This window comes from Artibeus jamaicensis, unplaced genomic scaffold (assembly GCF_021234435.1).
Source record: "Artibeus jamaicensis isolate MK-2021 breed Jamaican fruit bat unplaced genomic scaffold, CSHL_Jam_final contig_585, whole genome shotgun sequence".
NCBI classification, from domain to species: Eukaryota; Metazoa; Chordata; class Mammalia; order Chiroptera; family Phyllostomidae; genus Artibeus; species Artibeus jamaicensis.
Window position 1 is genome coordinate 651,893 of NW_026521894.1, and position 23,624 is coordinate 675,516.

A 23,624-nucleotide genomic window follows, 5' to 3' on the forward strand; every position below is an offset into this window, starting at 1 on the left:
CAGTGACTCTGATTCTGAGGAATGGAAAGGGAAAAGTAGTAATTTCCCTGTGGAGACACTTGGCTTACATCATCTGAATCAAGTGGTCAAAGTTACTAGCACCAGTACAGGACACTGCTATCATGTATCCCGTGGGCAGGATTGGAGGCGAAGTGCACATCTGCCCCCGCAGTACTCTCCCCCTAATCCGTCATCTCAATCTAATCATGAGAACACATCAAACTTAAATTGAGGGACATTCTATAAATTAGCCAACCAGTACCCTTCAAACTCTCAAGGTGGTGTAGTAGTTTCATACAATGTGAATTTCTTAGTTTTGATAATTGTATCATGATATTTCAAATTTTTTAATTTTTTTAGAGAGAGAGGAAGGGAGGGAGAAGCAGAAGGAGAGAAAAATTGGTGTGAGAGAGAAACGTTGATCGATTGCCTCTTTTAGCACCCACATCAAGGGCCGAACCCACAACCCAGGCATGTGCCCTGATAGGGAATTGAACCGGTGACCTGTTGCTTTGCAGGATGACACCCAACCAACTGAGCCACAGAGTTCAGGGCCTCATGTCATAATTAAGTGAGAAATTTACATTAGGGGAAGCTGGGTGGGGAGTTTATGAGAACTCTACTATTTTTGCAACTTTTGTAAGTCTTTAAAGCTCCTTAAAATAAAAGGCTAAAAAATAACACCTCAAAGTTATAGGAAAACATAGGTAAAGAAATTATAGAATTGATTCTCTTATTTGCTCATTCATGTATTCACTCATTCATTTGTTCACTCAACAAGTGTTTGTTCCTCAACACTGTGTGGAGTGCTGAGGCTGTAGCAGTAAAGAAGATGGCATGTGCCTTTCCTCTGCAGAGCTTGGTATATGGTCCTGATTAAGAGGAATAATTTGGCCACCACTTGGTTCGGTTAGTGTCACAGCCAAACTGGGCATGTGGAGGTTTAAACAAGGACTGAAGTAGCACAAGCAGGGTGCTTATGAAGACACACAGGAATGGCACTGGGCCCATTTGTGAGTGACCCATTTACTCAGATTAGTAATATGAGTAAATCTGTTGTTTAATCTTTCATTTAAAGAATGTTCAGTGGTTTCTGTAGGAATGGCATACTTTTGACTTAAATTTTGAAACTGATTTTCTCCTCTTGTATTCTAAAGGCCTTAAAAACAAGAACGGTGTTGTAGGGGGTTTTTGTATGTTCTCCAGACCAGAGAGAATTGAATGCTACTGAATTTTTGTGTGGGATGAGAGTACTCAAATCATTTTGGACTGGAACTTTATTATTTTGAGTCTTACTTAGGAATAAAAAATATGTAACAAAACATATAGAAGCTGTTGTGATATTTTAATTGAGTAATAAAAATATACTGGGCTACATGGCATTTTTGATGTTAGAAAGATGTCTTCAAATATGCTGAAATCAAAACAAATCTTTATGCAAGAGGTTTTTCATTGCAGCATTTTCAGAATAATAAAACTTGAAAACATTCTAAAAATATAACAAGAGTGGATGGCTATGTGATCTTTTTGCTTTACTTATGTGTTTTACTCTAAAACATTAATTAATAATTTTATGCACACACACAGCCTTACATGACACTTGTATATGGAAAGGAAAAAGAATACACTAAAATATTAGTAATAATTATCTAAGACTTGGAGGATTTTTTGTTTTACTTTTTCTTCCGTGAATGCGTGTGACTTTCATAATGAGAATGAAAACTAAAATGTTCAGAAGGTACTCGTTTTTAAAAGCGGTGGCGTCGAGGCCCCCAGACCCCTCGGGCAAGCAGCGGAATCGCAGATGCTCTCAGCACAATGAGGGTTCTTCCTCCAGAGCTCAGTGAAGCCGGCCTCAGTCTTCTTGTGTGGCATAAATAATGAGTTCATGTTAACTTTATTTTGTGCACCATTTCTCACTATGCTTTTAAATAATGTCTTTGATGGTTTCGTATAGGAAAAAAAGTATGTTCGTGATAGTCATACACCTCAGTTTCCTCTCTCATGGCTTATAAGTCTCAGGTGTTTAAAAAAAAGTATACTTGACCTATGTAACAAGTTGCTAAATTCTACATCACAAATTCCAAAAAGGTACTGATAATAACATCATTAAAAGCACTTGGAAGACTTAGTCTCAAAATTTATTACGATGTGCAAGCACGGCCTTGAATGTGTCAGTGTCGGTCATTCTCACGTGGCCATTTCACCTGCTGTCCACAACTGCAGCCATCATTATTCTGAAAACTTAGGTCTGACCTAGGCCACTCAGGCTATCTGGTACAAAGATAGAAAGGCCCAACTGACCACACTGGGAGCTTCCTGACATAATATGCTTAAGGTTACAAACCAGGGAAGGGAATAATTCTTAGAATGCTGAGACCCACCTCTCCAGGTTTACTTTATGTGCATAGATCATTGGAGTCTGTCCTAAGACCAAGCCAGAGAAGTCAGTCCATGCACATGCAAGCAAGAGGGGGAGACAAGCCATCATTGTGACGGTTCAGATGATGGAGAAGCAGGTTAATTGATGAAGGCACCAGGGCTTAAGATAGGACTAAGGGAATGGCAGGGTGAAACTGGGGTGAAATGAGGCAGACAGGAATAGAGCCAGGAGTAGGAGAGGATGGCAGCGATGCTCGAGAGTTCAGGAAAGCTTTGGATGATGGCAAGATTTCTACTTGTAGTGTTTTCATGAGCCATTCCTTTAGCTCCACTTGGGCTGTAACTCAGACATAAAGGGGGAGATTTCTAACGAGTAGGTAGGGATGCTAGCCTGCTTTTTTTTCATAGATAACAACTGCCATTCGAGTGTCTTAATGTGCTGAGCTATAAGCATCTAAAGCATTTAAAGGACTGTGGTTTTTATCTTTATTTTCCCCTAAACTAGGACCCTTCCTATTGAAAGATAGATGGAAAAAACTAAAAGTATAAGTAAACCCACTGTATCTCCTAAGATTCATTTAGCCATTGCCTCCAAAGTACTGAAATACATTAGTAATCTTGGTAACATGTTATAATAAAAGTAGTCTTAGCCTCTTGACCTCAGCTTCCAGTGTCCAAAACAAAAGTCACCAGAGATGGTTTTGGACCCAGGGCCTAGTTCTGAGCACCACTAAACTGTGTGGCCCAAATCTGAAGTGGCAGGTTGGGATCCAAAACGAGGTTCTAGAGTAGGTTAAGAAACCAAACTGGTGACACAATGTGTCTTGTTGTCCCTTTGACCTGCTCACAGGCCTTCTATTGAGCCTTGTTTACCATGCTTTTCTTGTGGTCTGTGACAGATAAGAACTGTATTGATTCCTGGCATCTGCTGGCAGTAACCTTTGAAAGGGCAGGCGATGCATCACCACAGAATTTTATCTATCAATATGGGAGTAATAGAAAGACAGGGATGACATCTAATCACAACACTGCTGGCAGACCATAAATCTGAGCTGATACAGTACTAGTTATGGACAGTAGAAAGGGGACACGGATTAACATTTGGATAAAGTCAGGGGGACATTTAGATGGAAAGGACAAGATTTGGTCATCAGAAAAGTTCTAATGGGACAGGATGGTTACCCCACCGAGACCTGGAGAAGTTAAGAATCTCACCCAACTTTGTATGGCCAGTAAGGGTTAGAGTTCCTGTCTAAGCCATGGTTTCCTCATGTATAAAATAGATGTGGCGAAGGACTTAGTAAGATTATATATGCCTGTTCCCAAAGTGTGGCTCTTAATTGGGTATTTATTAGAAATGCAGATCCTCAGGCCCCACCCTGGACCTGCTGAAATTAGAAACCCTGGTGGGGCCCAGCAAACAAGCCCCCCAGGTGATTCTAATGCACAAGAAGTTGAGAACCTCAGGTGTGTATACAACTGCCAACGTCTTACCCAGCACGGGACTAGGGTTCAAAAGCCACAGCCCTTAATTGGTGTTTTTATTATTAATATTATTTAGTCCTACCATTTATACTAATAATTTGTTCTGTTTCAAGCTGTACAGTCCTCATACCCTCATATATATGTATATATACATATATTTTATTCTTAGGAAAATTAGTGGTAGAATGAAACAGTTTCGAAAGATAAACGTTTGTGACAGGTAAGCAGTGTTATAGAACTGGATGTATAATTTGTACACTCTTTGGATTTACCAGGCTAGAGGCTACCAGTTATTCTAAAGGTTCGTGCTCTAGTGGACATGAGAGCTTTTTGCATGTCATGAAGCTTCCAGCCTGGACAGTGAATAGTTACTGCAGTTTAATAACATAAATGGAGTCTGTCTGATTTGGCAAAGAAACAGCCTTCCTCAGGGCCCAGAATATATAGTCCCTTCTGCAGTTACATGCACGGTATTTTTAATCATTTCATGTTTTTATTATATCCCAAGTACAAGGTGCTACAAAGAGTCCCTGGTGCTGACAGTCACTCAAAAATTGACAAATCTAAAAAGTGAATAGAAAGGCAAGCAGCCCATTAAGGGTTTTCTTTTTTATTTTTCTTTATCAAGAAAAATACTTCTTGAAAAAACTACCTTATAATATTGAGAGGGTTGATTTTGGCATCTTATAAATGAGAAGTAGTGATAAAGTCCCCCAATTGCTGGTCTTTTTTCGGCAGAAATTACGGCTGTGCACAACAGTGGGGTTTAACTGTGTTTCCATGGAGTGCGTAATTCACACTCTAAATGTGACAAGCATGGCTGCCCATAAACCTAACGACTTTTTTAAAAGACCGAAATTCAGAACATTATTATCTCTGAAACTACACTTTAGTAACCTAGCAGAAAACAGTTCAGAGATACACTCCCACTGCAGTAACAGCATCTGGGCACACCAGTGGCAAAAATGCTGAACGCTTTCATACAGGAACACATTTGTCAGAGAAATGAAGTGCGAACCAGTTGCAGTTGCTGTATGTTAAGGAACATGAAGAACAAACACTAGAACATGACAGTGACCATTTTGCTCCACCCCTTCTTCCTCCCACCAAAAAAAATTATTATAAAAGTTTGTTAGGAAACTCATGGAGGGGTTGAAATTCTAGGTGTATTAAGTTTCAGAATGATGGGAAAGAACTTCCCCAAGTTGAGGTACCTCCTCTTAGGTAAAACCTTTGCTTCTTTGCTTTGAAAGTAACTGTTATTTCCTCCTGTGAGCAGCTGCTAAAAATGCTGTTAGTGCACATCAACAGCAAGGCACTTTCACTCCTGCAGCCGAAAACAAGGCCTGCTCCGCAGATGCTCATTGTTCATTAGGAGGCCTGTGAAAGAGAAACTGTGGTTTACCTTTTCTTCCCCTGAGCATTCTACGAGGTTCTTTCCATGCCTGCTTCTTTCTGCCTCCCGCTTAAAACCTACTATTTTTCTTAAACTGCTGTTTATGTCGTTACCTATATTTTGGCAGCAAATTTTATCTACTAGACACAGAGTAAAAAGGCCTGCTGTAATGGGCAGTATAGCTTTTTATTTTTTTCTCCTTCAAATCATATAGTCGAATTTCATGGCTTTTGTAACATACCTCAGCAGCCTCTTTTCAGCTCATTTTGGACTACATGCTTCATTTCCCTATTTGTTATTGTGTCTTCAGTAGCTCAATGTGCATGAGTACGAAACATACAGTAAGAGTGAAACCAAAAAAGCAAACATTAGCAGGGTACAGCATGTGAACTGACAAACCCACTAAGTGTGAGAGCACTGGCTAGAAGTCCTCGTTTTCACAGCTGCATGCAGAATAACCTATGTGCTCTAGCCGCGGGCAGCTAACTGCTTTGGGAGAAGCTGTTTCGTTTATGTAATGGTTCTGTGAAACTTGAGGAGGAATACTAGATTCTCCTTCTTGTTGACTTTAAGAATGACCCATACAATTTCTTTTCATTCAAACTCGAATTTTTAAAAATCTGTTTATTAGTAACGGAAGTTGCTGCAGCCATATTTCTCCCTGGAAAACTGACCTCATTTGGTGGTGGGTATTCATGATCTCTTTTCCCCCATTACTCACTGGTTTACCAGTTCCCCTGAAACAGGTTGTCTGGAAACACCCCTCTTTCTAAGATCTTCCTTGGTTAAGACATTAGTCTCATGTTTATGTTCAAGATATCAGGAAGCCATTAGAATGACTATACTCTAGGCCAGAGCTCCTCAAACTGTAACATGCATGGGAATGACCTGAGCCTCTTGTTAAAATGCAGATTCTGACTCAGCAGGTGTAGTGTGACTTTGAGATTCTGCATTTTTAATGTTCTTCCAGGAATTTTCAAAATGCTGCCCACCACATGAAATACCAAGACTCTAGTGGGGATAGGGTGAGTGAGACACCCAGGTCTCCTAATTATATTTTTGGTGTAAGTACTTGCTACAAAAACCCACTTCAGTAATGAGTGAACAATAGAAGTGGTGAGAGTGTACATACAATTTGCCTTCCAACTCTTTTTTTATTTTTAATTAGCTCTCTGCTGGTCCTAGAAGGTCAGCAAACATTAACTGGCATGTGGTAGAGATGACTAGGGAAAACTCAGGGCCTCCTTTGCAGAACTGAAAACCTGTTTCTGCCAAAGCCCACCCGGGTCACCTCCAACTGCTCTCCACTCCCCTTACTCTCTTACGTCTCCCAGCCTGAGCTCTGCTTTCTTCTCTCCCTGTTTGCTTACCAGGCTCTTATCAGCTGTGAATAATCTGTGGCAGAAGTCTCTTAACTGATCTTCTTGACTCCAGCCTTTCTCCTACCTCCAGTCTTCCCTCCCTCTCCACATAGACATTATCTTTCAAAACACAAGTGTGATCATATCACTCCTTGGATTAAAATCACTTAATGGCTCCCTATTAATTACAAGATAAAGTGCAAATTCCCTAGCCTGGCATACAGTGTCCTTCAATATCTGGACCCGATGACCTTTTCAGAAAGAGTATTTTCCTGGCAATCTTCAGAGCACACTATACTCCTTCCTTTGTTGTTAAACACACCAGGATCCTTCCTCCAAATTTCTGTTCTCCCTGCCTCTAGAATCCGCCTGTCCCGACTGAGTTGTTCCTTCATCCTCCATGTTCCCATGACACATAATATACCTATGACCTCCAAGTCTTATCACATAGTATTGTCATGAGTGTGGTGTGCATGGTTTTCTTCCATTGAGCACTATAGACACAACACTAGGGCCTGTTTCTTTCCACGAACCCTGCAAAAATGATTGAGCCATGGAAAAGGGAACGTTTGGTTTCTGAATAAAATGAATATTTTCAAAAGCAAAATAATAAAAATGCTTTGAAATTTTAAATTCAGAATTACATTTAATGTGTAATATGGATACAGCTTAATATTTTGATGTTAATAGACTTGTTTTCTCCAGAAGTAAGAGTGTCCAGAGCCTGTGAAGGTCTTAAACAGCCCTTCATTGAGTAACTTTATTCAACAAGCATTTATGTAACACTTTCTTTAGAAGCTTACACTGAATTATGCTTTGGGAATACAAAGATGAAGAACATAGATGTTCCCACAGAGCAACAAAAGTTATAATACTAATTATTTTGTTGGCACACAACCTTGTGAGCCAGCTCTCCTGCAATACAGATACACCGATTGTCACCTTTGGTTCGCAAAATATCCTAGTGAGAAAGATGTGTTTACACCCATTGTACATGTGAGAAACCTGAGGCTTACAAAGCTTAGAAACAAGTAGCTTTTCTAGGGTTTAACTAATAACTGGTAGTGCTACCATTTGAACCCAGATCAAAATCTAGAGAGGAAAACAACCCTATAAACGAATGATCATAGAACTGTCTCTGTCGCAAATGCTGAGACAAAGACAAGGCAAAAGTCTAAACACAGGGCGAAGGATAGGGGGTTGGCTATCAGAGTGTCACGACAGAGCATGTGAATGACTTTCCGCTGGATGCTGCGGTATGAATAGGAAAAATTCCTCCCTGGTCAATTTCCATGCTTTTATAAATAGATTAGTAATAGATGGGTTTGACAAAAGTGACATAAGATGTTAATGTCAATAACACATTAATGTCAGTCACCAATATTTTATTGATTTGCTTCCTACATTCAAAGGTTTGTTTTTACCTAAGAAAATAACTACTGGTTTGCCCTGGCTGGCGTAGCTCAGTGGATTGAGCGCGGGCCTGCGAACCAGAGTATCACGGTTCGATTCCCAGTCAGGGCGCATGCCTGGGTTGCAGGCCAGTTCCCAGCAGGGGACGCATGAGAGGCAACCACACATTGATATTTCTCTCCCACTCTTTCTCCTTCCCTTCCCCTCTCTCGAAAAATAAATAAAGAAAATATTTTTAAAAAAAAAAGAAAATAACTACTGGTGTCAAAGTATGTAACTGTCAAACTAAACCAAATATTATTCATTAAATTATGTTTGTGCACTTTTCTTTCTAAAGGTTTTCAAAACAAAAAAATTGTTTTGTCATAGGAAGGGGGAAAATTACAGCCCCTCATGCCAAAGTAGCACACCACTTAGTGAAGGTTGGGTTTCTAGAGACCTCCAACATCCTGGACACACCCAGGAACTCATCAGCAACCTGGAAAGGTCTCAACACCTTTCTCAGAGCTCTTGCACTTAATAATAAAGGAAGGGATCACCTGTGAGAAGTGACAGCCAGCATTGAAGGGAAGAAGCAGAAGACACACAAGCCTAACAGGCTGAGATTGTGTAGACAAGGGCCAAATAGTCCTGCATATTTCATTAACTCGTGGGATCCTACCTGTGTGGAAGCGTGTGACAAAGAAAATGGGGAGGTCAGCAAGCTTTGTGTGAATTATTTTTGTTTCATTTCATTTCATTTTCATTTTGGCCTTCAGCGGGAGAGTCCGTTGTAGGGACAGCTCTCTTTCATTGGGGGTGTTGCATTCTCTCATGATGGCATCTGAGGTGTTGGCTGTTGAGGTTTCCCAATGAGAATGGTGTGTTATGTTAGTAATCTAACACTGGTGACTAATCTTAACGCATCCTCAGAACACAGAGGTTATTCTCTGAACTAACTGTGGCCCTATACTTACAGGAGGGAATGCCAGAAAATAATTCATGGTTTTAATGCTCTAGATTGAACCTAATTTCAAATGTCCAGTCTTCTGTCTACATCTGCTAATCAATGTATACTTTTCAGAGTTATGATGGTTTTAATTTACAGTTTAACATGAGTGATGGAAATGTTTTAATTTATTCTGTGCTTTTTAGTTAGACTTAGAATGAAAAGAAAAATAACTAGGGCTCTAAAATTGAAAAATTCTGGCAGATTTTGGGATATGATAGGAAAGTACCAGCACTGTAGAGAGGCTACATGTAGACAGTGACGATGCTGATGCAGTGGGAGGAAGAGAAAATTATATCCTTTACTTAGCATAGTTGGAGTTCAATAAATGCTGTTACACACAGTTCCTCGCTTGGTTCTCATAATAAACCCTGGAAGGGAGATACCGTTTAACCTTTTCAAAATATTAAAACCGACTCAGGTTTTCTGTTTCACCACTGGTAAGCTCAGAACTGCAGCACGAATTCCTCTTCTTCAAGTCTGATACTCTCATTTTTCTTTAGATGCCCTCTTACAAGTGAAAAACAAGGCAAAAGTAATGTTATTATGTGTTTTTAATTTCAGTGATAATTCATCAGTAACCTACACTTGGAATATACTAACCAAGTTATTTTTATAGTGGCACCAATTTGAATAGTTCCGGTGCACAGCCCGCTGACCCAAGCTCTGCACTGGGAGCTCGGCAACCGTGAGAGTAGAATCTGGAGTCTCCCTTGGCCACTCTCCACGGGCAGTCCCTTCAACAGGCTCTGCTTTGAAAAGAGCTTTTCAGCTCTTGTGTTTCTTCCCACACCCAGCAACTCAAGAGCCCGGAGTTTTAAAAAAATCACCACTTGCTCTATGACTGATGGATGATAGAGGGGATGACTTATCAAAATAACAGCCTTAGTCACGGGACCCCATTCTATAGCCAAGAAATTGTCATTTCATATAATAGTGCAAAGGTATTCGGCTTCCTGGTAGGAGATAGGACAGCCACCATTGAAGGAAAGTTGAGTGTTGCAGCATTATTCAGCATGATGGTTATCATGGATTTACAGCTGTTTCCTGAACACACCATATTATACACATTTGGAATACTCTCTAGAATAAGAATATGAAACATCTCTCCCCTCCCCTTTCCCCGTTTTCTGTTTCTGTAGTAATGTTAGTTGAAGCTGACATTTACTCTGAGTCCATATCTGATGTGTTCCAACTGATAGTCTTACTTGCTTGTCCTGTCAGCTCTAAGCTTTAAATTTGGAAGGTTTTCAGTGGCTCTTGCTGGCAGGAAAAATGAACAAGGAGATGTAGAAAGAGGCTGCTATTAGAGCCCAATTTCAAGTCACATACATTGTCAATACTAATGAATGCTCTTGAAGCAGATACTGTAAATGCCTGAAGTTGGAGTTGAGTGGCCTTTTGAGTCCAGATCATTTGGCAGAACAGACATCTTTTCTCTAAAGAGCAAAGGCCCAGTATTTAGACTCTGGTTGTAGAGCTAATTGTGTCAGTGTCGCATATTGGAACATCCTGATTGCTGATAGGCTTCAAATTCCTTTAAATGCTAAGAGTAGTACTTTAGTTTTAGTCCCACATCGTAGAAATGAGATATAGTAGATTCTTCCATTAGGTCCTCTCTGTCCTTTCAGCATTATAAAGCTTATTAATGTGGTAAGATTGTTAATAGCATCAGCTCTAGACTTAAATAGACATAGCTTCAGATAGTGGTTCTAACACATAACCTTTTTAAATCTCAGTTTTCTCTACTGTATAATGGGGATGACGATAAGATATTGAACCACATGGGATTGTTACAGGGATTAAATAAGATAATGTAAAAAATAAGGCCCAGCACCTGGCAGAGAGAAAACATTTAAAAAATATGTTAGCTATTGTTACCATGTAGATGATTAAAATAATGTCCCCTCCAGGAAAAATTTTTTATACTCAAAACATTAAAGCAGTAATGAACACTATGGAAAATATGATTTGTTTCTCTTGCCCCCAGAGGTAGGAAGAAGCAGTCGCTTCCCTTTTCTTCCCTGTGTGTAGTAATTATAATTACATGTTATAGCCTTGTGATTTTAAATATCTTATACTAATTGTTAGTCTTTTAACAGCCTGGAGGCAAATGTGAAGGGAAAAAAATCAGCTTTTAGTAAGTTGAAATGAAAAGTAACCCATTTGAGCCCTGTTTCTTGTGGTTCAGTGGTCAGGCCTCAGAACCAAAGCGTTGGTTTCCCAGTCAGGGCACGTGCCTGGGTTGTAGGCCAGGTCCCCAGTAGGGGGCGCACGAGAGGCAACCACACACTGATGTTTCCCTCTCTCGCTCCCTTCCCCAGCGCTCTAAAAATAAATAAATAAAGTCTTTTAAAAAACAAAAGAAAAGTAACCCGTATAGTCATGGTACCTCTTGTCAAAGGGAGATCGATATTAAATTAAGTATTTAAAAGCATGGTAAAGAAAATAAAGGAAATACATGTGCCATCTCCACTGAGACTTGACATTGAGTTGTAAAGAAATTAAATTGTAAAATATATATATATATATATATATATATATATATATATATATATATATAGAGAGAGAGAGAGAGAGAGAGAGAGAGAGAGAGAGGAGCAGTTAGTAGCACCAAGTACTGTAAACTGCCTGCATCTCTACTGTGCTTATGACTTAGGGGAAATTGAGAAGAATCAGTTAACTGACAGTGACCATGGCAGATGGTCAGTCAGCCATCTCCATAGCTTGAAATCTAAACATTTTCTTTTCATTTGGTTAGAAAAAGGCAACATTATATTTTGTTACAGAGTGAGAGCTCAACAGAGGGCAGCGGCAGTGCATAGACAATGATACGGCTGTGAAGATCTCCTCTGGGGTCTGAGCTGAATCCACGTTTGCTTAACTCTTTATAAGAATAATAGAGCCTAATATTTGTATCTTTGTGATTTTCAAATACTTTAATATGTGTGTTGAGCTATAAACATGTAAACTTGTTATTTAGTTATTAAAAGCTTGTGATTTTGGGAAGTGTACTAATCTCCATATGTGAGTTGAAACTGTTTGACACCCCCCATTCTCCCAGGTTAAGCTAACTGGGACCCATGGCCACTACGCTGAATGTTGTGAGAGTCTGTGCTTTGTCAGCAACCACCTTGTAGCTTGCCTTTTAGCAGTTCATGCCTTTTTAGCCTACACATGTCTTCCCCAGTAGTCCCTGCTCACAGACAGCAAAAGTTTGTACAACTGGTTTTCACTTTGCAAAGTACTCATTATAAGAATATAGTATCATAGTATACAGTTCATTAGCCAAGTGGTTGATGCAGAAGATCAACCACTGGCTCTCAACACAGTTTATCTAAAGGAAACAATGTATTTTGAAATGCTGGACACCACCCAGCTTTGAATTGCTACTGAAGCAGGCTCATTCTACAACTGTTCTGTATTCTTCTTGGGCCATGAGCGGGCATCAAAGCATCAAACCACTGAAAAGAAACTACTTGCTTTACCAACACAGTTAGTTTTATAAGAAGCCTCTGTCTTCAGATTGTTCTCCTCCAAAGTCTGAGGCAGATGATTGTGGTTCTTTTTTAATTAATATTTTTGAGCCACTTTTTCCCCCAAAGCCTGGAAGCAGATTGAACAAGCTTAAAATGACTCTTCCACAAGGTGATTTCAATGATGTCTCACAAGCAAATAAAACAGTGACGTTTGTATTTTTGAAGGGGCTCTATTTTTTTCCCCTCTCCCTTTTAATTCTCACAAAACCTGTCTACTGGAGGGAGTTTTCCTTCAGGTTTAGGCTATCTTCTCTCCCCACCCCCCTCCCAAAAATAAGATTCTGTCTTTTTGATGAACAAAAAGGGAATGGAGCCTGTCCAGCTATGAAAAGGAGTGAGAGGAGAAAAAATCTTGGATTTTTACCTTTCAGTGTGAAGAGCAAACTGATTTAGTGAACATCACGATCTTTTATGGTTTATTTATATATTCCTTTTTCTTTTATTGCCCTTCACTTCTTTGACAAGTGAATTTTAATGAAAAAGCGAATTCAGATCTGGTTTAGTGGGTGGGTGCCACTCCCCGCAAACCTTCTCCAGCTGGGACTGCACCTCCGCATTTTAGGGCATCGAGCAGCTCAGACCTTAAGCATCATAATTGTTTGGCCCCTTTAGTGCTTTGGGCACTGATTGAAAAGTGCTATTGAGCTCAGAGTCTCTTAAAAGGAAGACAGCTAATGTGGTGGTTAAAACTGAAATAGCACAGGCACAGATGCTATAACAACTTTCTTTTGTCACAGTCTTCCTTGAAAAGAGTTTTCACACATCTAAGCAATGTTTTCTTTTACAAAGGAGGTACTCACCCTATATGTAAATACAAGTTGGACTGTGCTTGACCTCAGTTCTTCAGCCTTAATGTTGAAAACCAGCAAACACAAAGATAAAAACAGCCTGATGCCAATTCATCTTTAAAGTTAAGACTCAAGTCACCTTTGGTTTGGCATGGAATAAGCGATCATTCACTTGGAAGAGAAAAGAAACAGCTCTTTTTGAAAACAAAATAGTTTAAGATTAAAGGATTTCATGGAGATAAGAGAAACTTGACATAATTCTTTACAATAACTTTTGTCCTATTTTTAAACCTGACTACCTTTCCAGTTTACTAGTTGACTGTGGAATTAACAAAAATCTCTTCAGTGGGTAAGTTTTGTTGGCCTTAGATCCATAAAAGACGAGGTTTGGGAACTATAAAGGTGAAATCTGGCTGTGCTATTTTATAACTATCTCTTTCAAAAGGAGCTGCAAAGTGTAAGAGATATTGCAAGACATGAGATGTGTAGAACTGGACCTTTTTATAGCTTGGTATGGTTGATGTTCATTTAGACCCTGAGCTGAATGCACAGTTGCGAGCCATCACTATAAGCATCAATATTCTTGGCTGTTCTCCCTTCATGTGCATTTTGGAGTTAAAGGTGAAATTCCATCTTTAACCCCCTTGTGGTTGTCTGAACAGTGATTAATGAACTAGATGTGATTCCCTGCAGACCTTTTGAAGGGTAGATGAAGGATGGAATTTCAGCTTTTCTTCTTTAAACCAAGCCTTTTGCTTAATACAGCTTTTAAAATTAATGTCCTTTTTTGAATGCCAAGAATACAAAGGGGCTTTCTCAAAAGTGTATGCAGCTTGACACAATAGGCCTTAATTGGTGTCAGGAAGATGTTAGGATGGACTGAGAAAATGCCCATTTAGCTGATAAGACTAAAAAGTAGAGCCTTGTTGTGAGCTGTCATCTCAACATGTATTTAAAACTATCGCAAAACTGAAACGTCTTTGCCATATAGATCATAATGACTCCAGAGGAGCCGTTATACCCTATTATGTAATTACATAATCAGAGCATGCATAGTAATCAGCTTTTGGAATTCAGTGCTAATCAAACACACCTATAGTGTATGTTTGAGCTAAAATAGTGAACGTTAATTTTCCATTAGTCAACTAAACAAGAGTGTGTGTACAGAGTATTCATGAGTGACTTAGTATTGTGTCAGGTGGTATTTTTTGTTTTGTGTTTAGAGGACTTCACCAATTTTAATGGGAAAAAAAAAAACAGCACTGACGCATTACTGTTTAACTTGCTGTTCAAAATTTGCCCCAGCTTTGACCGATTATAAAAAGAGATTAGATTAAATTCAATACTTTTTCCCTTCCCTAAGCTCAAGTGATGCAACAGTAATTATATTACAGGAGACACTTAGAAGATTGGTATGACCATTTCCATGCCATGGTGTTACAATGTCCATTATAGAGCAAAGCTCTTTATTAAAATAAATAAATAAACAAAACTATTGCTTTTGTACTTAGAAACAGACCAATAAATGTTAGTGAGAATAGCCAAGAACAGAAATACCTTGATGACCTAACAGGAGTTGTGGCCTCTGCTCTGGGCTGTGCCTCTTGCCTGGCATGGGATTTTAGACATATCTCCTCCCTGGATTCAGTAAGGGTTTTATGAAAAAGACGGTGACAAAAATGCTTTGGCCAATGTCACATATTGCCTGCTAGGTTATTTGTTGAGCTGGCTTAGTTTATTTTAACTCTAGGCTTATGAGCTGTATGATTTGCTTTCATTATTTTGACCATTGAATAGACACTCCTTGGAGGAGACAATCAACATCTTCAACGTCACTATTTGGGAGAGCAAAACATGGAGGAAGATTACAAAGGTTAAGAGGAGCTTTGTAAACAGCAGACAGATTGAATGCTTTGGATTTTAAATAAATATTCAAGCATTCACTAAGGTTGAAGTATTGCCTCTCTTTGAAATACACTGCTGCATTCATGTTGAAGAGGTCTCACCCTTGACCCTTGTCCATGGTGGATGGGCCCTTCCTTAGGACACTGGTTCTCACTGTCTTGTCTGCACATCAGATGACTATAAATACTACTGTAATATTTAATGGGACTGACTTACTTCATCAAAAGCTTTCGTGGCTTGAACTTCAAATAATTTATTTTCAAATTACTTTTACTGTAATTCTTATTAATTCAAATAGGTTTCTGATTTGATATAAAACTCTGTAAATGAAGGGAACAGTTTAATGAATTGAAAGATAGGATTGAGCCTTTAAAAAGAAATGTACAAAATATGCTGACAATAATTGCTTAGATAGAAATCAAATCTTAATGGCTTTGTTAATGATTTGTAGTGAGCACTGTCTTTATGTTGACTTGAGGGAACATAGGAAGATATTTCCCTCTGGGTTTCAACAGAATCTTAATTTTTTTCCCTGAAATGTATTCACTTCTAGTTCTAGCTCTCCAAATGTTAACAGGAATTATAGTGCCTCTATTGGTGGTGGTTTGATTTGAGTAGGGTTGTTCTTTCAAGTTGGGGACATAACTAATAATGGTTGTAAAAATGAGAGCCAAAAAAATAAAAATGGGTGAGAACTTATTTGAAGCTTGAAGACACAGATGGCTCCCATAATGATAAAAAATAAGGTTTCAGTCTGGCTGGTGTGGCTCAGTGGATTGGTGCCAGCCTACAAACCCAAGGGTTGCTGGTTCAATTCCCAATCAGGACATACGCCTGGATTGCCCAGTCAGGTCACCAGTAAGGGGGTGTGTGAGAGGCAATCACACATTGATGTTTCTCTCCCTCTCTATCTCCCTCCCTTCCCCTCTGTCTAAAAATAAAATAATCTTTTTTTTAAAAAGGAAAATAAAGCTTTTGAAAACGTGCAAGTTTTTTGACTCTATAAAGTCTTAACTTAGATACCTCATGGAGAGAAAGAATTAATAACCCTGAGCCTTTAATCAGTGTAAATTTTCAAAAACTCTTGTGCATTTAAAAATTAACGATAACATTGTTTGTCAGGAGGATGAGTCTGTGTTTTTAGTTTGACTTTTTCTATTTAGACAACCTGATTGTGCTGATTGAATGTTAGGTTCAGACTTCCACACAACAGGGAAAAAGAAAAAAAAAAGATTTTCCTAATATGATTTTTCTACTGAAAGAGTAGGTCAGGGACTTCATTTGCTCTTTCTCTGGGCAAACTGTCATCGCAGTTAAGAGTCATTGGTACTCCTCAGTGTCACTAAGAGTTTACATAGTTGCCATAGTATAAACCTAATTCTGATCTTACTGTGACTTGCCCTTTCATCACAGACTTGACTAGAGAGATGCCCCTGGTGTAAATGAAGTGCTGTGTTTATTAACAGCCAGCCAGCAGGATTCAAACTCTCGGTATTGGCAAATGCCCACCATGCACTGGTAGTAAAGGTGTTCTCCAGGGGCAAAGTGCTCAAAGAAGGAGGCAGTGGTAAACAAGGTATTTTACATTCAGTGCAGTTTGTCTCTCATTTTGAAGTATGTAATTGGGTTCTGGATAAATTATGGAAGTAAAAAAATCAGAAGTTGCTCATTGGAAAATAGCCCTCTTTAAAAACAAGTAAATTTTCCAAGACAGAGCCAATAGAACCTTGGCAACAAATCATGATGTCGGCTGGTTAAAAAGTAAAAACTGTATGTCTGGAAAAGCTGATAGTACTGGGTTCAAACATAGGCTCAGCCACTTCACTGAATTATATTAGGCAACTTATTAAGGTATGTCTGTGTTGCCCTGGCCGGCTGTTTCAGTTGGATGGAGCGTTGCCCAGCACACCAGAAGGTTGTGGGTTCGAATCTGGCAGGGCACACGCCTAGGTTGCGGGTTTGCAACCTAGGCTGTGGCACACGCAGGAAGCAACCGATTGAAGTTTCCCTCCCACATTGATGTGTTTGCCTGTGTCTCTCTCTCCCTTTCTCCCTCTCTAAAACAATAAAAATATATCTATGGGTGAAGATTTAAAAAATCTCTATGTCTCGGGTTCTTCATCTTTAAAGTAGAGATACTGCAAACTCCAGGAGATTGAGAGAGAAAAGTGTGCGAAGCATCGAACAATGGATACACGTTTGTTCCCTTCCTCCCTTCCCCATGTATGAGAACGCCATTTGTCATTTAGCTTCTTGCTTCAAGATTCGGTCTATCACCCTTTAAGGCAGCTGGCCATATTGTTGATTAAATAGATTCCAGTCAATGCTAGTGCTTCATGTAATCTCATTTAAATAGAGTTTATAACAAAATGGTGTTTCAGGAAGAATCCATGAGTTAAACCAATTGAAGAGTGAATTAATAGGGGATTTGTGAGCCAGCTGTACCCTCTCTACAGTCACTGGAGTCCTAACCACTCAGTTTGAAATGGTCCTTTCCAATCATCAACATAAATGTTATCACTTTTAGATAATATGCTGTCTCTTTCTTATAATCAATGCCCCAGCAACTTCTGGTTTTTAGTGGTGACATGCCTGTGAGTGAATGGGCCTCTCCAAAGCCAAAGTTTTATTTTTAGAAATTGCAGGGCAAATAGAGAAGTCGTAGGGAATACAGTGGCTCATATATATTAAAATTGATTTTGATTCTGTCTAGTAAATCTCATCTGAATATTCCAATAAGCAGTCAGAAATGTCTACACATGTCAGATATTGTTGCACCCTTAAAATAAATCACCCTGCTGTTAACAGTCTTATTTAATGGCTACGGTATACTGTACCTACTTGGTACATGCTCAAAACATGTGTTATTTCCGACTTGACAGTGTATCTGCTAATTAAGTTTTAGAAAATCGGAAAGGCTTTTAAAATGAATGATGTAAGAAAGGCACCGAAGTTGCCTGTGTGTGCCCTTCTGCTGCACATCAGAATGTGTTGTGTAACCACCTAATTGCCATGGCGTCTGTTTCAAGGGGAAGTCTATCGAGTCACAGTGCACTCTTCTGTTCGGAAGAAATATTTGAGTATGTGAGCAGAAATTATTTTTACATAAAGGCTTCAGGCAGTTAAGAGTACTGACATACATATATTTTCATCACTGTCATTCACTGCCTTTGCCTCAAATAAATAGGTCATTATTATTCCATTTCAGCCATCTTGTGGCGCCTCAACGTATGGAGCTCCGTTTAGTGTAACTGCTATCCAACTGACCCGTATAATTTATTGGTGATTTTTACAGAGCGACATCCTTGGACCATTGTTATCAGCCAAGGCAGACATCTTTCAGCAAAATATTTCATTATCGCTTATTATTTTTCGCATTAGTGTTATACCATGTTAACATAGCTAGGAATTGTCATTTTCTGAGACACAGGATTTCAGGTCAGCCTTAGAAATTTCAAAAAAATAACACAGTAATGATGATACCACTATGAAGTTGCAGAGCACATTATGTGCTAGAATACAGTGAGGGCCGATATTTTCAGATGGCCAGAATTTTACCTGAATAATTTATTCCATAAAGATACATTGACATGATCTGGTCTTACATAACTTAATTATAAATAATAATTAAGAACGTTTGGACTTTTTAAGAAACAAACAAAAAGCTCCTTCATTGCTTAAAAGATAAAATTGTAGTCAGTCCTCCCTGCTCTCATCCCCTTTGCAAATGTTTTATAGTCTGGAAGTGAATAGAGCATGCTACTCAGAATGTACTGGGATTCCAAGTAAAGACTGAAAGTATGTAGTTATTTCCACAGGAACTATTCTATTAAGACCATAATCGAATTGCAGCTAGCTGGCTTTACGTTGTCACAGTAGTTGCAAGACAGCAGTTATCTGCAAGGCCTTGGTTTATGTTGCAGGGATTAAAGTCTGCCACCCTGTGTTCCTTTTATAAATGGAGGATTCTCATTTGTGTCACTAATAAACTTCCTTCAGGTAGAAGTAGTCTCCCTCACAACCCAGTAGACCCAGTTTGGTGTTCTAATCTTCTTGAGGCCAAGACCCATTACTTGAGACAGTTACAGCATTTGAATCGTGCAGTTTAATTTTTCCTTCATTTTTCATTTAGATTGGTTTACCCTAAGGAAATAAGAGTATTGTCCTTTCTGTACATACTTTTACCTGGGCCTGCAAAACCACCTTGAAGAGCTTGCTTGATTGGCATAAATTACCTTTTCCTTGTTCTTTTCTCAAATCTGGGAATAAACTTCTCCCTTCATCTGGGTTCTGAATTCTGTGTTTGTCATAGTAATCTACTAAGGAAAATAAGCATCCCTTCCTCTGCTGTGATCTCTTTTTCTTTTTGTTACTATGCTGTGACACTGCTCGGCCCACAGTGCTTGCACTGGTAGATCAAGCTAAGGTAGATATATCCTTTCACACAGTATAAACCCCATGGGCCTGTGTTCTCACACCCAGGTTAATTCCCTGGATCAGAGGTCTCAGGTTTGGGTTTCATTATGGTTTGTTCCTGAAGCACCAAGAATTATTGTTTATCTGTGGCTCTAATAATTTCTCCCTTATCTCTCTAGTTTCCTCTTTTCTAATCCTCTACCAGAGGCTGGTTTATTTTGAGGTGAATTTGGCTGAAAACAGTCCTAGACACTCCTCCTCACACTTTCCCACTGTGTCTTGCCAAAAAGGATCCTTCAACAGAAATACGATAGCAGGTGGAAATCCTTCATTTATTCTAATTGCATCTCTACTTATGCAGTCTCATTTTTTAAAGAGTAATATTTATCTTTGACCTTTGTTTCTTAATGTGACAGTTTTTTAAGGGAGTGAAGGAGCCATGCTGAATTGACATGTAATTACAAAGCGAGCTCCTTGAGAGCAGGGACACCGAGCCTTCATTCTTGCATCTGCCCTACTCCCAGCACATATGTTCGGGTTGATGTCTAGGGAAATGATGGTGATGGTGATGATGATAGCAGCTACCATTTATTCAGTGCTAAATGCTTTATATTTATTTCTCTTAACCCTTTCAACAGCTCTATGAGATAGCTTTTAATTACCATCCCATTTTGCAGATGAAAAACTGGCCCAAGGTCTTTAAAAGATTTGCCTGAGATCATACAACTCAAAAGCAATCTCTCTTCCTGATTCACCATTATAGCTATTGCAGACACTACACTTTTGGTTCCGGATGTGGGGATTAGGTATCAGTTTTCAGCCACACTGCAGCTTTTAAAAGGCTAAAATGATGTCTTACTCTTCTGTATTTCCTGCTATGCCAGGTGCAGAATTGGACACTTGATAATTCTTCATCTTTTGCTTTTGACTTGAACACTTCTCTATCCTACCAGTGCTGTGAAGCATTTAGGACATGTATGAGAGGCCCTGACCACTGCCACTAAGGTTAGAAGCAAAGAACTAAAGCAGATCTAGAGAGAAGCCTATGTATGTCAGTGGATCTGAAAGCCTTGACTTTTTGACATGTTCTGAAAGAGGTTTTTTAAATGGTTCAATGCTACCAGAGACTTAGGGTAAATCAAGATGTGAGTTTCTGAGAGCAGAGTAAGAAACTGAACTGTAAACCTTCCCAGGTTTTTACTGAGGTTCCAAAGAATTATAGTTGAGTAGGTTCTCATTCTCACACAACATAAAAACGAAACTGCCTGTACAGTAGGTGCCCCTTTTCCACGGTTTCACTTTCCACAGTTTGTTATTCATAGTTGACCGTAGTCACAACATATGAAATGGAAGATTCCAGAAATAAACTATTCATAAGTTTTAAATTGTGAGTAGTTCTGATAGGCATGATGAAATCTTGTGTAATCCCACGCTGTCCTGCCCGGGATTGAATCATCTCTTTACCCATCAGCTCTGCACTAGATGCTCCCTTCCTGTGAGTCTCTTAGTCGCTGTCTCAGTTGTCAGATTGACTGTTGCAGTATCAAAAACAGTGTTTGTGCCCAAGTCACCTGTATTGTACTCAGTAATGGCCCCAAAGCCCAAGAGTAGGGATGCTGGGGAATTCCAATATGCGAAAGAGAAGTTGGAAAAGTTACCTCCTTTAAGTGACGGGGTAAAGCTTCTTGATTTAGTAAGGAAAGAAAAAATGAATTCTATGCTGAGGTTGCTAAGATCTACGGTAAGAACAAATCTTCTATTATGTGAAGAAGAAAAAAGAAACTTACGCTAGTTTTGTTGTCGCACCTCCAACTGCAAAAGTTATGGTCACGGTACATGTAGAGTGCCCGTTAACATGGAAAAGGCATTCAATTTGTGGGTGGAAGATTTAAAGGGAGAACATGTTTTGATTGACTGCAATGCGTTGTGCCAGAAAGCACTGGGCCAAACAGCAAGGGACCCTTGCAACAAGCCACATCGAGCCATTTATCACGAGTAGGGGATGGTCAGACAGATTCAGGACTAGGTTTGGGCTGAAAATTGTAAAAATTGTGAGAGAGAATGGGGGAGGGGGAGAGAGAGAGAGAGAGACCACATTCATGTAACTTTTATTACAGTTAATCCTTGAACACGGGTTTGAACACGGGTCCACTTGTACACCATGAGTTTTTTCAATAAATATATACAGTACTGTAAATGTATTTTCTCTTATGATTTTCTTTTTTAAAATTTTTTAATTTATTTATCTTTAGAAGGGAAAGAGACAAGGAGAGAAATATCAATGTATGGTTGCTTCTAGTGCATCCCCTGTGAACTGGCCTACAACCCAGGCATGTGCCCTGACAGGGAATCGAACCACAATCTTTTGGTTCACAGGCCCGTGCTCAACCCACTTAGCTACACCAGCCAGGGCTTCTCTTATGATTTTCTTAATAGCATTTTCTTTTTGATAGCTTGCTTTATTGTACAAATACAGTATATAATATATCTATACATATCTAAATACATAGAAAGCACAAAATATGTGTTACTAGAAGTTTATATGATTGGTAAAGCTTCTCTGGTCAATAGGTTTAAGTTATGGGGGAGTCAAGTGTACGTGGATTTTCGACTGCAGGGGTGGTTGGTGCCCCTCCCCCCCATGTTCAAGAGCCAACTTTATATTGTCATAATTGCTCCACTTCATTAGCATTGTTGTTAACCTCATACCGGGACCGATTTGTAAATTAAACTCCATTATAGATATATATGCATAGAAAAAACATAGTATATATAGGGTTTGCTATTATCCTCGGTTTCAGGCATCCACACAGGTCTTGGGGTGTATCCCCTGTGGGTAAGAGGGGACTACTGTACTTTGGGAATGCTGACAGCCACTAACGAGACAAGATTATTTCCTGGTGCGTCCTTCCTACTTCTGTTAAGTAGTCCCTTGCGTTTTCTGTGAGATGACCCAATATCCTAACTCAAGAGCATGTGAGCTGAGGTTGAATATACACATCACCCCTCCTCCACCTGCAGCAGCTGCAGCTCCTCCTAAAAGCCAGCACCCTGACCTTTGCCTCTCTCTCCACACACTGCTCAGCTAGTACAAAGTACTGGGGGCTGGGACGTTGGCATCACAGTGCTGAGAGCATGTCGATTCCAGGCTTGGCTGTCTTTGTCCCTAGATCTATCTTGGATTAATAGACTCATTTTGTGGTCTGTAGAGAGAGATGTGAGACTTACCAGACGTTGCTACTGGTTTCCATTATCTAACATGCTTCCTGTTTCGCATTTTAATTGGTCCTATTAACCAAATTTTAGTTGATAGAAATTTTTTTCTGACCTGTTTTCTTCTTTTTTAAAGGTGATGGACAGAATTTGTTTACGAAAGACGTGACAGTTATCGAGGGAGAAGTTGCAACCATCAGCTGCCAAGTCAATAAGAGTGACGACTCTGTGATTCAACTGCTGAATCCCAACAGGCAGACCATCTATTTCAGGGACTTCAGGCGTAAGTTTCCATCTCTGTGGTATTAGATGGCAACTTTTTTTCCGACGTGTTTTCTTGATAAAGAGATTGCCAGGGCTCCTTTTTTGAATTTAATGTTAGATGCTTAAAGGTTAGTCAATTCTTGAGAGGGAAGAAGAGACATGCAATCATAATCTTTCTACTTAATAGAAACCTTGAATGGTCCCTTTTAAGAGTAAGGCAGTCTTACTTTGCAATAGGAATTGATTGTAGTAAATCAAGGTGAATTGCAATTGAGTCCCAAATACTTAGCTGACACAAACAACTCCAATAGGGTAAGGCAAGGAAAATACAGCATTCTGAAAGGTAATCTGTTTGGTTTGAAGATTGACATTTTCAAGGCAACCCACACCTGTAAAGATAAAACCAAATCTCCTGTCACCATAGCACCTCTGGTGTGTGGAAGTGTCCATGTGCCAAAATCACTCCGAATGCAA

The 23,624-nt window shown here is 39.4% G+C and overlaps 1 protein-coding gene across 2 annotated transcripts in view; it reads left to right on the forward strand.

The window, feature by feature from the left end:
- CADM1 (cell adhesion molecule 1) overlaps window positions 1-23,624 on the forward strand; it is a 394,995-nt gene that overhangs the window by 305,899 nt on the left and 65,472 nt on the right. For both annotated transcript variants that reach the window (XM_037147378.2, XM_037147379.2), the window contains exon 2: window positions 23,023-23,169. In XM_037147378.2, the coding sequence (XP_037003273.2) occupies window positions 23,023-23,169 (147 nt within the window). The remainder of the gene's footprint in view (window positions 1-23,022; window positions 23,170-23,624) is intronic.